The following is a 16,840-nucleotide window of genomic DNA, read 5'->3' on the forward strand; positions in this document are numbered from 1 at the left end:
AGTCGGTTGTTTTTAACGCAGTTATATAAACTTGTGTCAGAGCAAGTAAAGGGGCAGGTGACCACTTAACATCAGCCCCTGATGTTAAGTGGTCACCTCTGCCCATAAACACCTGTAACACTAGAATTGTTACAGGTGCTTTAAATAGTTTAGGTTCATCATCATCAGCCCATATACGTTTCCACTGCTGGGACACGGGCCTCCTATGAGGGTACAGGCCATAATCCACCATCCTGGCCAAGTGCGTCTTGGCAGATGACACATGTCGTCGAACATTTTAATTCTTCGACATGTCGGTTTCCTCACGATGTTTTCCTTCACCGTTCGAGCAATAGTTTAGGTGTAAGAAGTAAATAAGTCTAATTAAATGAAGAACGCCGGGCTAATTTAATAGTTATCTTTTCTAGGCACTAATAAAAAAAGAGGTAACGTCATGGGCGTAGCTAGCCATGGGCTCAACGTGTACCTTGAATACATACCTATACTCTACCTACCTTCCAGGTTAAAGCTAGAGTGGGGCAAGTGCCCCACCCTGCCCCACCGTGGCTATGCCCATGGGTAACGTATGTATAAAAGTATGTACCTAAATTAATCAAATTAAAAATGATACTTAAATATATCTATTTATGTCATAGCAAACCGGGCGAACTCCGTTTCGCCACCAGTCTTTTCTTTACTATAAACCTCACGGAGCCCGAGACCTTTCCAACGAATGCAAAACCGTGGAAATCGGTTCGTGCGTTCTGAAGTTATAGCGTCAGGAAGGAAAACCCGACTTATTTTTATATAGTAAAAGATTAAATAAATCATGCTAATGAAAACACCTTTGTATATTGTTTCTATTAAAATCGAATTAAGTTCATGTAATGTATGGAACTAAATCCAATACAAAATTTTTAATAATATCAATCATGTTTTTGTGAAGCAACTTTTTTGAACAAGCGACAAATTTTTTATGTTTCCCTTTATAGTCTGTATTTCATTCTGGTTTTCTGATAAAATCTTACTTGTCTATGTCACCCTTGCAATTAGAGAAAAGGGGAAATCGCAGGCTTTTGATGTAACAATTACGTCAATTTCTTGTAAGCATTTCGTATTTATATTAAACGATAAGAGAAAGGGGATGTTTTGTAAACGATTTGTAAAACGTTTTAGCATCTTTTCTTTCCACTTTAGGAGCGTGAATTTAAAATGGTATTTCACTGTTTAATAAAACAACACTTTTTAAAATCGAAATAATAACACTCTACTAGTAATGTAGATATTTTGTTATGTTAAATAAACTTTTTATTAATTGCAGTTATGAAAATAAGTACTAGATACGTCATGGTAAGAGGGTATTTGTTGAGCCACGTGATAAATTCTTCAAATTTCCCAGGCATAATGCCCGGGCAATTTGAAGCCGGGTAAAGTTTCTTCAAATAAACTATTATATTATATATAATAAAAATGCCACAACTAAACTGTGCGTTTAATTAAATTACTTCATTTTCATGAAAACATTAAGAAAAAAAGCATCATAAAAATTTTAAAACATACAAAGCCCTTCAAGTATAGTATTCTCAAACCGTTCGATTCTCAACAGCACAATATTGACGCAGGTGTTTAGGTCGCATGCGAAAATCCCGCTACATTCTCTCCCTAGAGAGCACACAATATTCCCTTTGACGTCACCGTTGATTTATATCGAGTCCACAAGTTTAATTCAAATAACTATTTCTATAGGATAAAGCAATATTTACCTAAAACAACATTGAATCCAAATGTTTACAGTCAATTTGATAGTGAAGCTCCATGTTTTATTTGTATGGTAAGTACACCATTAAAATATTTTTAGAAACAAGCAATCATAGAAAAACATGGTTCAATGTTTTGGGATATAGCGCCATAGAAACTTATACACCGATACAGGGTGGAAAAGTCAGGCTAAAAAGAGGTTTACCTTACTTACTTTTCCTCCAAGGCCCACTCAAACTTGTACTAGATGCGCTTCGCGGCTCCGCTCCTGTTGGTCTTAGCGTAATGTTATAAAGCCGATAACCTTCCTCGATAAATGGGCTATCTAACACCAAATGAATTTTTCAAATCGGACCATTACTTCCTGAGATTAGCGCGTTCAAAAAAACAAACAAACAAGCTCTTCAGCTTTGTAATATTAGTAAAGATATATTTTTCATAGAGTCATTATTAGATTGAAACCCTTCTTCTAACTTCGTAAGTCGTAACTAATTGTTGTTTGTGTCAGTATTAAGATTGGTATTGAGATTAACTTCGGACTAAATTATGTTTTTTGAAGTGTCTGCGAATAGATAATATAATAAATAAATACTGACAGTTAACGAGTTCTTCTTTGTTATAATAGTTTTAATCCTTATTGATTTATAAATTATAAGCTCAAAAGTGTATATTGTATTGTATCCTACTAATGAATGCGTGTGTGTATAAATACTACCTGCCTCACCGATTACAAAGAAATTTATCATATAGATTATAGATGGTAGCTTGAATGAACACATAGGATAGGTTTTATCCCAGACATTCTACGGGAACGGGAACTATACGGGTTTTTATTTGAAAAAGCGGGTGGAAAGCATAGTATAATATTATGTGAGCATTGAGTATCTGCCGCCATCATGATTAAGAGACTGAATCGATTTAAATGAAATTGAGTAATATACATAGCTTAAGAATATAGGAACAAAACTGATTACTTTTTGAAAATAAAATTGAGTTGAAATAGTAGATTTGTACAGAAATAGTTTCTCTAGGTAACTCAAAGGGGCTAGAAGCTTGTAAATGTACTAAAAACGACGTGTGACACTCGGGGACTGCCGCGGTAAAGCTATTGCATAGCATGCCTTCAAGCCACACCTCCGCCCGTCGGTGTGGGGAGCGTGAGGTTTTTTAGTTACGGAATTTCTCGATTCGGTCGTCTATCGCGCTCAAGGCCCGCGATAGAAGCTATGCAATAGCTTAAAAATTCTTCCTTTACAACCGCGGCTTCGCCTTTGTGATCAAAGGAAAGATGTTTAACGCGATAAAAAGTAACCTATGTCACTGTCTGTCCTTAATACTTCAGGCTAAAAAAACATTTCAATAAATAGCTCCGTTTCCAATTGTAAAGAGGCTAATAAAAATACATTCACATTCATAATAAAACACGCTTTGTCCGTACTTATATTATAAATGCGAAAGTAACTCTGTCTGTCTGTCTGTTACACAATCACGTCTTAACTACAGAACCAATTTGCATGAAATTTTGTATAGAGATACTTTAATACCCGAGAAAGGACATAGGATAGGTTTCATCCCGGAAATCCCAGGGGAACGGGAACTATGCGGGTTTTTCTTTGACTGCTCGGGCGATGCCGCGGGTGGAAAGCTAGTCATACATAACTCATGAAATCATTGTATTGTCACTGATCCTTGATAAGTGTACAAAATTTGAATAAAATCTGTCCGTTTAATAACTCAGGCCCCGGAACCACAGACACAATAGAAATCTGTTGTGTCTGGGACCGATCGGGCCGCTTGGGGCTCAATAGTGTGTAAAAGTCCAGTCCAAAAGAGACCTTAACATATAGTTGAAGCTTATAAAAGCGTGTTCAAACTAAAATATATATTCTTTTCAGACGGTACTCGGAGCTCTTCCTTTAGCAGTGGCTCTGGTGAACCGGGAACCAAGTCTTTTACCTGGCTTGAAGCTGAAATTCCTGACTGCTGATATAGGAAGACCCAGGCCGTCATTCCCTTTGGATAAAGACAGCCTTTCATTGAGGTAAGATTTATGAAGAAATATGTCTTGCAAGATAAAAATGAAGAAAAAAAAATTTGCACGTATACTAGTGTACACACATAAGAAGTGAAATTTCTTTAAAAACTTATTTTTCAAATAAATAATTGACTATATGCAACTTTACAGAAATACGTCGAATCACGCGTGGTAGGGATAAGAAAAAGATGGCGCGTAACGGAAAAATGTCACGCGTTACAAAAAAATGTTACACTTTTTTCCAACCCTGATAAAGAAGTTTCACTTCTTTATCTTCCATTCACAAAGCTCTATTTTTTTATAAATATACAAAAACCAAAATAGAGAAAATTACATGGTCTAAACATATTAATAAAGTTGTGAGTATAATATTAGTTGCGTTCCCGACACGATTTTTAATAAAGGCTGAATATTTGATCATTGCTTCTATTTACGTCAAACGATTAGACTTTTAGATTAAAACCCGTTTATTATTGAGTTTAGAGTGGGAATGTCAATATGAGCCATCGTATTTTCTAAAAATAACTACTTAGATGTTTTTTTTTTAGAAAGGTATGTAGGTAACGTTGCAGAATCAAAATTTGTCACGATTGATAAGACTCAAACTGACCAAAAATTAAACTACAAAAAAGAAATTGTGATAAAGTGATATATATTGGTAACGGAATTTTATACATAATAATTTTGTTTCTGTTTAAATTCTATCGATATAAGTTAATTATAGGGTGATGACACAAATGCGAGATCTTGGCGTGGTGGCGTTCTTTGGGCCTGATGCGACTTGCCACACGGAAGCGAGGCTAGCCGCGGCATGGAACCTACCTCTTATATCACACGTAAGTTTTTATTTTGTGTACCTACATATAGATATATTTTCATGTACCTAAAAGCATTCAACGGCACTGCTCGGAACAGTTAAATATTATTATTACAATTCTAGAGAGCCTACACCCACCTTCGAAAGTCGGTAACAGCCTCACAAACGTAACTTTGTGTGTGCTCATGGGCGGTGGTGATCACCTCACTAGGTGACCCACCTGCTCCGTTACCCGCTCTATTATAAAAAAAAAATAATATGATTGAAAAACGAATACATAGAAAAAATATATTAATACTAGCGGTCCGCCTCGTCTTCGCCCGTGGTACATATTTACGTTTTCTCTACATAATAACTATCGTCGTACTTCGAGGAATATAGTAAAAAAGAAATTTTCGAAATCGGTCCACCCTTGTGCCTAGTGCGAGTTTTCATCGAGTACGAAACGTTACTATCGCGTCTGCGTCACAGCGAAATTTGTATGGGGAATCAAAGCTTCCCCATACGTCCGCTAGGGGCGCTGTTCGATTTCCCATACTAATTCGGCTGTGACGCAAACGCGATAGTAACGTTTCGTACTCGATGAAAACTCGCACTAGGCACACCGTTCACGCGTGATGCCGTGACCAAGGAAAACGGGTTGCATTTTTATACCTATATAGATAAACATAATTATTATGAGAACAATAAACAGATATGTCATATGAGCTACGAAATAACCTAAAATAATCTTGCCGTATGTACGATATCTTGTTTCTCCTATCTTTCTACATAATATACAGCTGCAATGTGTATATTGATAAGTTAAAAAAGTTTGTTAGCTAAATAAGTATTAGATGAGCCTTCAGTCTTTGCAAGAACTAATCCTGTTTTGAACGATAACAATAATTTATGGTGACTAGATAAGTTTTCTTATAAATAAAAATCTCTTTAAAACATTGTAATAATACTAAATCTTACAGATTTACACGGCTCTAGGTTTGATGGGAATTCTATTTATAAGTTCTTTGAAATGAGATATAATAAGAAAATCTAATTTCCTGATAGGGAATAGAATCTTAAATCTTGATTCGTGTTATTTGGAAGAAAAGCTATATCTAAACTAAAAAATATAAAAAATCTTGTATTATGTGCTAGATAATCTTTCTCGTGGATAATCCGGAGTCGTGTTACATAACTGAATAAACAGTTTCACGATTATTTTGGTAAAATAATAAATAAAATATAGCTTTATTTGTCTCATCACAACATTAGGTAAATAGATACATTGCTTGCAAATACATAGTGAGTGAGCTTATGAACTAGTGTAGTGAGAGACTGGTGCCTGAAATAGGTTTCGAGGAACCTGGAGTACAAGTCACCAGCCCCCCCCCCCCCCCGCGTACCAACAACAAACTACAAGATTATTTATTAGGTGATGGTGCAAACAATCATAAATGATGTGCCTTAGTGATAAAAGACAAATTTAAATAACTAAAATAACACTATGTATTGAATAGCCTACTGCTATACTACAGTTAATTAACAGAAGTAAGAAAAATTATACCATATAAAAAATAAAATAAAAATACAATGAAATTATGAAAGAAATTAGTAATTCCGTTTTTAACACGAATAAATACAGAAAGTTTTTAAAACTATAAATATTTTATTTCATAATATACTGCATACTAGTTTATGTTCAAAAATTTCTGACTGGTGCTGTAAGTATAGAATCAGTGATCTGTAGAAAATATTTTATTGCTGAAATAAAAACAAATATAAAATCGGGTCACTTTTTATAATAGACGCTTTTTGATATATTAGCTAGCTCAATTTTATATATTGTGAATTTTTTATGGAAAATCCATGCAATGGTTAGAGTATGAACATTGATTGAGGGTCCTGGCTTTGATTTTAATTATAATAATAATCATTTCTGTATCTTTAGGACTTTTATAAAAAGTGGCCTTTAGACTATTTTTTATAATATTGAAGTATTTCGATTTATGAATTTCAATTTCAATTGGAGAAACACATCCATACTAATATTATAAATGCGAAAGTAACTCTGTCTGTTACTCAATCACGCCTAAACTACTGAACCAATTTGCATGAAATTTGGTATGGAGATATTTTGATACCCGAGAAAGGACATAGGCTACCTTTTATTGCGAAAAATGTACCACGGGCGAAGCCGGGGCGGACCACTAGTGTAAAATATATCAGGCTCCTACTAGGGACACGGACTCATTGCATGACAGATTTAATAGCGTTCACGTTTTGCTGCTAAAAAACGATTCACAGTTGGTGTGGTATCGCGCCAAATTGGCGTTATTGTTCGTTGAATTTTCAATTATTTTCACAGTGGGAGTGAAAGAGACAGAGTGGATTTGCTGTCCCGCTTGTACAATGTACGTTTTTCGTCATAATATATATCATTTATGTTTCAAAATAAATAAAAAAAAACACAATTATTATTAGTGACAATCAACACCTCCAACACAAAACTGAACTGAATCCAATTTCATACTTTAAATAGTTTAAACCTTATTTTTTTTAATACTAGTATTAGTCAATTGAAAGCGTAAAGTTATAATTGAAAATATCTACTAAAAGTTGTGTTGTCACGACGGATGGAGTTTCATGAAAAATTAGCCCAATGTTTTGCCCCTTCAATTTTCCTAAATTATTAAGCTATTGCATAGCTTCTATCGCGGGCCTTGAGCGCGGAGACCGACTCCAGAAATTCCGTAACGAAAAAAAACCTCACGCACCCCACTCCCCGGGCACGGAGGTGTGGCTTGAAGGCATGCTATGCAATAGCTTTACCGCGGCAGACCCCGAGTGCCACAGGTCTTTTTTATTTCTGTCATTCTACACTACAAAAGAAAACTTATAACAATTTCCTATTTTCATCAGATAATTAATTCTTTACTCGCACGCATATTTTATTATTTACCTAGCCAAAGGCGTTAAAGTGTATAAAGAAAATATCGTAATCTGTACCAAATGTCAAGATATTTTTAGATATACTGCAGGGACATTTTAATTATAGTAATACAATTTCATGTAAATTTTTACGTTTTTAAGGACTAAACAGGAGAATATGAGTACGTATACCTTCATTAAACTAATTAATTACCTTACTCGTGACACGAGCCTGTCTTAGGTTGATATTAGTTTCAGGTAAGTCTGAAATGCTTCTCTTGAAAAACGACTCTTATCTAACGTGTCGTCTTAAGAAAATAGTTTATGTTTTAATAAATATTATTTACTACGCTTCTTCGCCTTCAAAGGGTATTTACTACCCTAAGATACTAATAGATACTAATAAATTCTAAATATGTATCAGTGTTCATTAATTTCTCTGAAATGATTAATTTTAAAAAAATCTTTTGTATGTAACTACGTAGGAATATATTTTGTTAAAATCGATATTAAAAAAGAATTGGAAATATTTTATCCATAACACACATAACACACACAGTACTGATACATATTAAATTGGATTATTATTTGAGAGAACATATGACACATTTCCCAAAAGGAATCACGTTCTCTTTTATAAATGTATTATTGTACTTCAATGGGTAGGTACTTCTATACTAATATTATAAAGCTGAAGAGTTTGTTTGTTTGAACGCGCTAATCTCGGTAACTACTGGTCCGATTTGAAAAATTCTTTCGCTGTTAGATATCTTATTTATCGAGGAAGGCTATAGGCTATATATCATCGCGCTACGACCAACATTAGTGGAGCCATAGGGGTGAATCCACGCGAAGCAGCTAGTCAAGTTATAAAACAACTTGATTAAAATAGAAATAATTTGTATCGGCTCTCTAATGACCCGTGAAACATTTTTCTTCCTTACTAATAGTTTCACGGTAGATAAAACACGTAATTCCAAGTACAAGAGGCTTTAACATTTAGGCAGTAACTGACTTCGTTTCCAAGATAAATTGTGGTGGATAATTTTATTAAAATAAAATAAAATAAAAATTATTACTTGTTTTAGTCAGCTTTTAAAGTTTTAAAAGCTATTGCATGGCTTCTATCGCGGGCCTTGAGCGCGAGGACCGAATCCAGAAAATCCGCAACAAAAAAAAACCTCACGCTCCCCACTCCGACGGGCACGGAGGTGTGGCTTGAAGGCATGTTATGCAATAGCTTTACCGCGGCAGTCCCCGAGTGCTACACGTCTTTTTTCTTCCTTGATAATAATTTAGTCCTGGTATTATATGTATGCTTATTCCATAATAACAAGGTATCATATCTTTAACAGAAATGCGCAGAGGCACAAGACTCCGGTGGTTTAGGCTCGACCTTCGCGAGGACACTCCCGCCTGCCCACAAGGTCAGCAAGTCGGTGGTTGCGCTCTTGAAGGCATTTGGATGGAACAAGTTCGCTATTGTGGCTGGAGACGAGCTGACTGCTGCAGGACAGCAGATGGAGGCTATAAAGGTAACTGCGACCTATCTATACGTACCGTATAGAAAAAAAAATTGAGTAATACTCTAAGATACTTACATAAAACCGAAAGAATATCTATACATATAATAAATCTGTAGAAGGGTCAATTCTGTACATTGAAAATATTGAAAAAATAAATAGCAGGGGTGTTACTGGATCGATACAAAGCCCAAATATGTGATTAAAAAATTTTTTGTCTGTCTGTCTGTCTGTCTGTATGTTCAGGCATCACGTGAAAACTAACGGTTCGATTTCGATGAAACTTGGTATAATTATACCTTATTATCCTGGGCATAAAATAGGATACTTTTTATCTCGGAAAAATACGTAGAAAAAAAAATCTTAATTTTTCCGCGCGGACGGAGTCGCGGGCGGAAGCTAGTAATAAATATAAAACTTCACAGCCTCTCCTCTTTTTATTTTGTAACGAAGTTTAAAATTATGAAAATAAAGTTAAGTAAGAAATATTTCATAAAACATAACAAATGAATGTTGAACAAAAATAGAACGCTTTAAAAATATAACCTTAAAGCGTTTAGCGTTTCTAGTTCTATTTTTGTAAAAAATTCCCATCATCCAAAGCAAGCAGAAGACCTAGTATAACTATAAAAAAAACGAGAAAGTGAACATTTCAATAGAAAAGTAAAGTTATTAAAACTTCTTATTTGTCGTCCACTTGAACTTATTCTATCCACAACAGGATATGGATTAAGTTAGAAACTTTGTACTTATTTTAATAGAGGAAAGTATGTCATTGTAGTTTTCAATTTGAACCCATAATCTTGTAATAAAAATAGTTTTATATTAGTGGTGTTGATAAGGTACCGTATATTGATAAGATATCTTCAAAATAAACACACAAAAAATAATTTAGGGATTTCTAAGAATATAATAAAATTTAAACATCTACTTGATACCTTCACCTACCTACCTTCTTAAAATCTGTTGAAACAAGAGCAAGAAGTATGTTTGTTTCAGAAATATTATAAAGGGATCCAACGCGATTATGTAATTAAAAGAATAATGTAACACCAGTTTCAAATAATTACATAATTATTTATTTTTATTTATTTATTTAGGACAACTTACAAAATAGACACCATTACATGATTACAGACATAGAAGTTACAAATAGAGAGCCGAGTGTTGTTTTAATTACAAGTTGCCACGGCTTGGAGCTAGCGCACAAGAGCAACTTTTGTCTCCGCAACTATTTTGTCTCTCCCATCAACTCTATGGGGAGTTGCTTCGCTACGTGCGCGCACTTTCATACTAGCTCATAGGTGGGAGAGACAAAATAGTTGCGGAGACAAAGTTGCTCGTGCGCGCTACCTCTTAACGAACAATAAAAATAGACGTTTTATAACATAAAATCATTTTCATTACAAAATAAATCGTAATTAGAAATAAAATTAAATATTTCGCTTCACGGACAAGTTATTTTAATATAGAGACGCTTTTTGTGATCATTTCATTTTTCGAGCGTCGCTTTTTAATTGGCAGACGGTAAAAATATGTATTCTGTACGGGCTAGCCGTACATCCTGACTCAGCGCTTTACACGATCCTATTTCATTACGGTGACAAGAACATCTTCACCCAGTCAGTCTGCGCTCGCGGCTCGTGTAAAGCGCTCGGGGTGTATGCGCTATATCATCTATCAATATCATTATCAACTATCAATTAATATCATCAACTATCAAATATCATTAATCATTTATATCATCATTAGTTTAGAGTATCAATCAACAATAAAGTAGTGATCAAAAGCTATATCTGGTTTTACATCATCCTATCAAACTATCAATCTATCAACTTATCAAATAAAGGAGTGTATGGGATATCATATCATATCAACTCAGCAGCCCATACATCTCTCTTTTTGGTCCTTCGAGAGAAAAAATCATCATTTAATCATCATAAGGATCTCTCTTTTTGGTCCTTCGTAGCTTTGGACCTCGCGTGTGGACAAATTGTGTGTGTGATCAGTGTTGTGCTAGTGTTCACAAGTGAGGATTGAATCAAGGAAGTATCAGTATCAAGCAGTGAGTCTTTAAATATATATATTTATCATGTCTAACGCCGAAGATTTGCTTCAAAATCAACAACAATTATCAAATACTTTCGAAAATATATACAGTAATTTTAAAAAGGATGGTGCGGATAGGAAAACCTTCGATTATATAAAAAGAAGGTTGGATGTGCTAGACAGACACTGGCACGAATATCAAGAGAATCATAATGCTTTATGTAATATCGAGGTCATAAGATCTCATAGTTATTTTGAAAATAATGAGTTCGAGTTAACTCAAGATAGATATAAATATATCAGGGGAGTAATTTCTAATTATAATCAAGGCAAAGAGGAAAGGCCTAAGACACCGTTATTACAACCTGCTAAACCTCTCGGTGTCCCAGGGACCTCTCAATCTCAATCATCTTCTAAGGTACTAACTGATCAAAAAATTAGTAGCAAAACGGACGAAATGATTCGGAGACAAATAAGTTACTTTAAAGCCTTTGATCATACCATATCCAATATCATTTTAGATGATATTAACGAAAAGTGGGAATTTGATCATTTGTTAAAATCGATACAGTCGCGCTGGTCTCTAATAGACTCTCTCCATTGGGAGTTGGACAGTGAGCTTGGGGATAGAAACTCGGAATACGAGAATACCTTTATATCATACGAACAGAAATATAACAATATCATCAAATCGCTTAACAAAAAATTATGGTCTATATCACACAGAGAACAGTCCACACCACATATAGAAATACCAGTATTTAGTGGTAACTATCATCAGTGGTGCTCTTTTAAAGATGTATTTAAAGAAACAATTCATGAAAATCCATCATTATCATCGGCGCAAAAAATGCAGTTCTTGAAAACAAAAGTTAGAGGAGAAGCTGAAAGGCTCATTCAGCATCTACCAATAACCTCGGATAATTATTTAATATGCTGGGATATACTCAATAATCGCTATAATAACAAGTCATTAATTTTCCGTTCGCATATTGATATTTTATTAAATATACCTGTCGCTCAGCAAACATCATTAAATCATATCAAACGGATACATGATACGACCATAGAAACTATCAATGCTATCAAAAACTTAGGTGTCGACGTAGGATCGTGGGATCCATTAATCGTACATTTAATCGCCCAGAAATTGGACTCCGAGACGCATAACGCATATATCAATGCCTTAAAACAGCCTCGAGAATTAGCAACATTAAATGAGTTTTTAACATTTTTGGAGAATAAATTTACATCATTAGAATCATTAAAAAAGAAACCTGAGATCAAGAATTCATATCAACCAATTTATAAGTTAAACAAAAATTACAACAAGCAATCTTTTCCCACAAGTTCGTTTATTTCCCACCAAAATAGCAAACAGGCAGATATTAGTTCGCAGAAACATTATAAATGCGAACTCTGTAAAACCAACGAGCATTGTCTATTTTACTGCAATAAGTTTTTGAATATGACACCGCCTACAAGACGCTGCACAGTTACAAGATTAGGTGTGTGCAAAAATTGTCTTTATTCACATCATAGTAAGCCCTGCTTTTCTGAAAAAAGATGTGTGAAATGCCATGGGAAGCATAACACCATTTTACACGAGGCGTATGAGATATCAAATCCTAGCTCTTCGAAAACAGCAAGCAAACAGTATCTGAAACATGAGTCGCCGCAGGTGCAAAGTAATTCACACGTTTCGTTGCAACGTGACATATCAGAGATTCTCTTAGCGACAGCCATATTAAAAGTGAAAGCAAAAGATGGATCATTTATCAAAATGCGTGCTTTAATTGATCAAGGTTCTCAAACCTCACTTATCACAGAACATGCCGCTCAAATTTTAGGACAACCTCGACAACAATGTCGTGGTGTAATATCAGGTATAGGTATCAAGGAGAGCAATTGCAAAGGAGTCATATCAATCACATGTGCATCAATCAATAATAATTTTCAATTTGAAACGGAAGCATACATCATGAAAAACCTAGTTAATAACCTGCCTAATAGCACTTTTTCGAAGCCAAGTTGGCCGTATATCAATAATATCAAATTAGCCGATCCTGACTTCAATGTAAGTCGCCCCGTGGACTTGCTATTGGGGGCAGATATTTATTCATTAATTGTTATGGAAGGGATTTGTAAAGGTAACAATAATATGCCTATAGCACAAAACACACAGCTAGGTTGGATTTTGATAGGTAGCGTGAAAACTTTACAATGTAACGTCGTCATCAATAATTTGGAAGAAATTCAAAAATTTTGGGAAATCGAGGATATCATTGAGGAGTCGCAATTATCAACCGAAGATCAGCAATGTATCAACTACTACAAAAATACAACAACAAGGCGAAAAGACGGCCGTTACGAGGTCCGTCTTCCAATGCACAACAATTTTTCGGAAAAATTAGGTGAATCAAAATTCAAGGCTGTAGCACAATTTAAAACGTTAGAAAAGAGATTTATCAAAAACAATAACATACATACACAATATAAATTATTTATGCAAGATTATCATTCAATGGGTCATATGATACCGGCTTCTAATACGTCTAAGCCGGAGTGTTTCAATACTCATCATTGCGTGCGCACAGATAGCGACGTAAATTCGAAATTTCGAGTTGTATTCAATGCATCATGTAAAACTTCATCAGGATATAGTTTGAATGACCTTATGAAAACAGGCCCGAATCTTCAGCAAGATTTACAGTCTTTAATCATTAAATGGAGACAATATCAATTTGCTTTTACTGCGGACATAGAAAAAATGTTTCGCCAAATTTGGCTACACCCAGACGATCAGAACTTATTAAAAATAGTATGGCGGGACTCTAATTCGGACCCTATTCGTGAATATCAACTCACGACGGTTACTTATGGTACGAAAGCAGCTCCATTCCTAGCTATGATGACCTTAAAACAGCTGGCTAGTGATGAGAGAAATAATTATTTACATAGCTCCGCAATCGAAGTCTTAGAGAACTCATTTTATATGGATGACGTCATACACGGTTGTCATTCCATAGAGGAAGCTAAGATATTACAAAGCGATTTAATTAAGTTATTGCAATCAAGTGGCTTTAACTTACGTAAGTGGAAATCAAATACTACGGAATTATCACAAAATATAAAAGAATCCAATAACAATTCTAGTGATTTTAATTTTAAACAATCAGAAACAACAAAAACTTTAGGATTAGGGTGGAATCCCGAAGAAGATATTTTTACATTTCATTCGCAACTAGAACCCTTGAAATCATCAAAAATAACAAAAAGAGTGCTTTTATCAGATATATCAAAGTTATTCGACCCTATCGGATGGCTATCACCGTTATCAACAAAATTAAAAATTATTTTTCAACAAGTATGGGCGGCGCATATAGGATGGGATGATCAAATACCAGAAGAAATATATAAGGAATGGATCAAAGTTAGAAATGATATTAGCATGATCAAAGATATAAAATTACCACGCTGGATTCACACCCGTAATTGCGATAGTATTGAGTTACATGGGTTCTGTGACTCGTCTATGAAAGCTTATGCATGTGTTATATATTGCCGTGTAAATAAAGGTGAAGATTCACATAATATAACATTATTGGTTGGAAAAACGAGACTTGTGCCGACTAGCAAGGTCGTTACATTGCCTAGATTAGAACTGAGTGGAGCATTACTTTTATCAAAATTAATGAATAAGGTTAAGGAATGCCTTAAATGTAATGATATCAAAATGTATGGATGGGCTGACAGTACAGTAGTTTTAGGTTGGTTACAAGGGAATGCAGCAAGATGGAAAACGTTCGTGGCAAACAGAGTGCAGCAAATAACAAAGGTCATGCCTCCAGATTGTTGGCGGTATGTCAAATCAGAAGAAAATCCTGCCGACTGTGCAAGTCGAGGTTTATCAGCATCACAATTGAAGGATCATTCTTTGTGGTGGCAAGGCCCCAAGTGGCTATCAACATTTAGTGATCAAACAAAAAAGGTCACATATTCAACAGATCAAGAGTTGAAAGTATCAAAACAAGTTACCGCCACGGTAACAAATCATCAAAATAATTCTATCATAATAGATATATTATCAAAACACAGCACATTCCGTAAGGCTGTGCGAATCGTTGCATGGATGTGTAGATTCACCAACAACAAGAAGAAATATCAAAGTTACTTATCAGTGGAGGAATTGAAACATGCAACATTGCTTATTATCAGAAATATTCAACAGTTATCATTTGAAAAGGAAATATCAGATTTAAGAAGTGGTAATAATATACATAGGAAAAGTAAATTGTGTGAGTTAAATCCTTATATCGATCAACAACAAATTATCAGAGTAGGAGGAAGACTGCGACATGCTTACCTTGACCCTGACATGAAAAATCCTATCATCATACCGAATAACAGTCGTCTCTCGGAATTATTAATTAATGAAGCACACCAATCTACTTATCATGGAGGTGCTAGGCTAACATCATCATATTTAAGGCAGAAGTATTGGATTATGGGTGGCTATAGGGCTGTTAAAAAGATAGTACGGCAGTGTATCAAATGTAGGAGGCATAATCCCAGCAAGCATCATCAAATTATGGGAGATTTACCAGCGGCTAGAGTAAACCCATCAAGACCCTTCTACAATGTGGGAGTCGACTATACAGGTCATGTATTTATCAAATCAAACGCTGGAAGAGGTATCAAGACAACAAAAGGTTACATTGCAGTATTTACTTGTATGGCCACCAAGGCTGTACACCTGGAACTGGTATCAGATTTATCAAGTGCAAGTTTTATATCAGCCCTGCGTAGAATGTCAGCTCGCAGGGGTAAGCCTGGTCACATCTACAGTGATAACGGCACTAATTTTATAGGAGCAAATAAAATATTACAACAAGAATACGATGAAATACTCAAAATATTTAACACACAATTTCAATCAGAGGTGGCGGATATGGGTATAACATGGCATTTTAATGCCCCATCTTGGCCTTCAGCGAGCGGTCTTAGTGAAGCAGCCGTCAAAAGTCTCAAATTTCACCTTAAGAGGGTGGTTGGCGAGCAACGATTAACATACGAGGAATATAGTACAATACTAGCTCAGCTGGAGGCTTGCTTAAATTCAAGGCCACTTTGTGCTTTAACAGAAGACTCAGAGGAGCTCGATTATTTGACACCATCACATTTCCTAGCTAGCGGTCCAGTATTATCAATATTTGAAACAGAAAGAGATCTACGAACAAGATTACATTTAGCACAAAAAATATTTCAAGACATATGGAAGAGGTGGCAACATGAATATTTAACAAATTTATCAACGAGAAGCAAGTGGAGACAATCAAAAGATAATATCAAATTAAATGACATTGTAATCATTCATGACAGCAATCTTCCCGCAGGAAAATGGCCTCTAGGGCGAGTGGTGGAGTTGCATCCTGGTAGTGATGGCTACGTGCGTGTGGTCACATTAAAAACTAAAAATGGATATATCAAAAGACCTATCATAAAATTATCAATTTTACCCGTCCATCAAGAAGAAACAGTATCAAACAATCATACAACCACGAGAAGGACAAATCAAAAATACAATTTTGCAACCGTCGCAACAACAATTCTTCTATTTTTTATGACATTATTTACAAACACAACCGCCTCATATACTATCACTCCGCTACAAAATAATACTAGTTTAGTTTTCGACGACATTGCAAAAATGCATTTAATAGCAGATGACTGGAGACTCATTGTTTACTACGACATGAACCCGTATTG

The 16,840-nt window shown here is 35.1% G+C and overlaps 2 protein-coding genes across 2 annotated transcripts in view; both read left to right on the forward strand.

Moving 5' to 3' along the window:
• Positions 1 to 3,722: 3,722 nt before the first annotated feature.
• The window catches only part of LOC123695408 (guanylate cyclase 32E), a 91,252-nt gene continuing 78,134 nt past the window's right edge, over positions 3,723 to 16,840 (forward strand). The window contains 3 exon segments of the mRNA XM_045641247.1: positions 3,723 to 3,778; positions 4,497 to 4,608; positions 8,855 to 9,034. Of these exon segments, the coding sequence (XP_045497203.1) occupies positions 4,501 to 4,608; positions 8,855 to 9,034 (288 nt within the window). The 5' untranslated portion in view covers positions 3,723 to 3,778; positions 4,497 to 4,500.
• On the forward strand, positions 13,541 to 16,488 carry LOC123695409. Its single transcript, XM_045641248.1, has 2 exons — positions 13,541 to 16,013; positions 16,355 to 16,488. Exons 1-2 carry the CDS (start codon positions 13,578 to 13,580, stop codon positions 16,364 to 16,366), a joined length of 2,448 nt encoding a protein of 815 aa, XP_045497204.1. The 5' UTR covers positions 13,541 to 13,577; the 3' UTR covers positions 16,367 to 16,488.

Source organism: Colias croceus, chromosome 11 (genome assembly GCF_905220415.1).
Source record: "Colias croceus chromosome 11, ilColCroc2.1".
Lineage (NCBI taxonomy): Eukaryota > Metazoa > Arthropoda > Insecta > Lepidoptera > Pieridae > Colias > Colias croceus.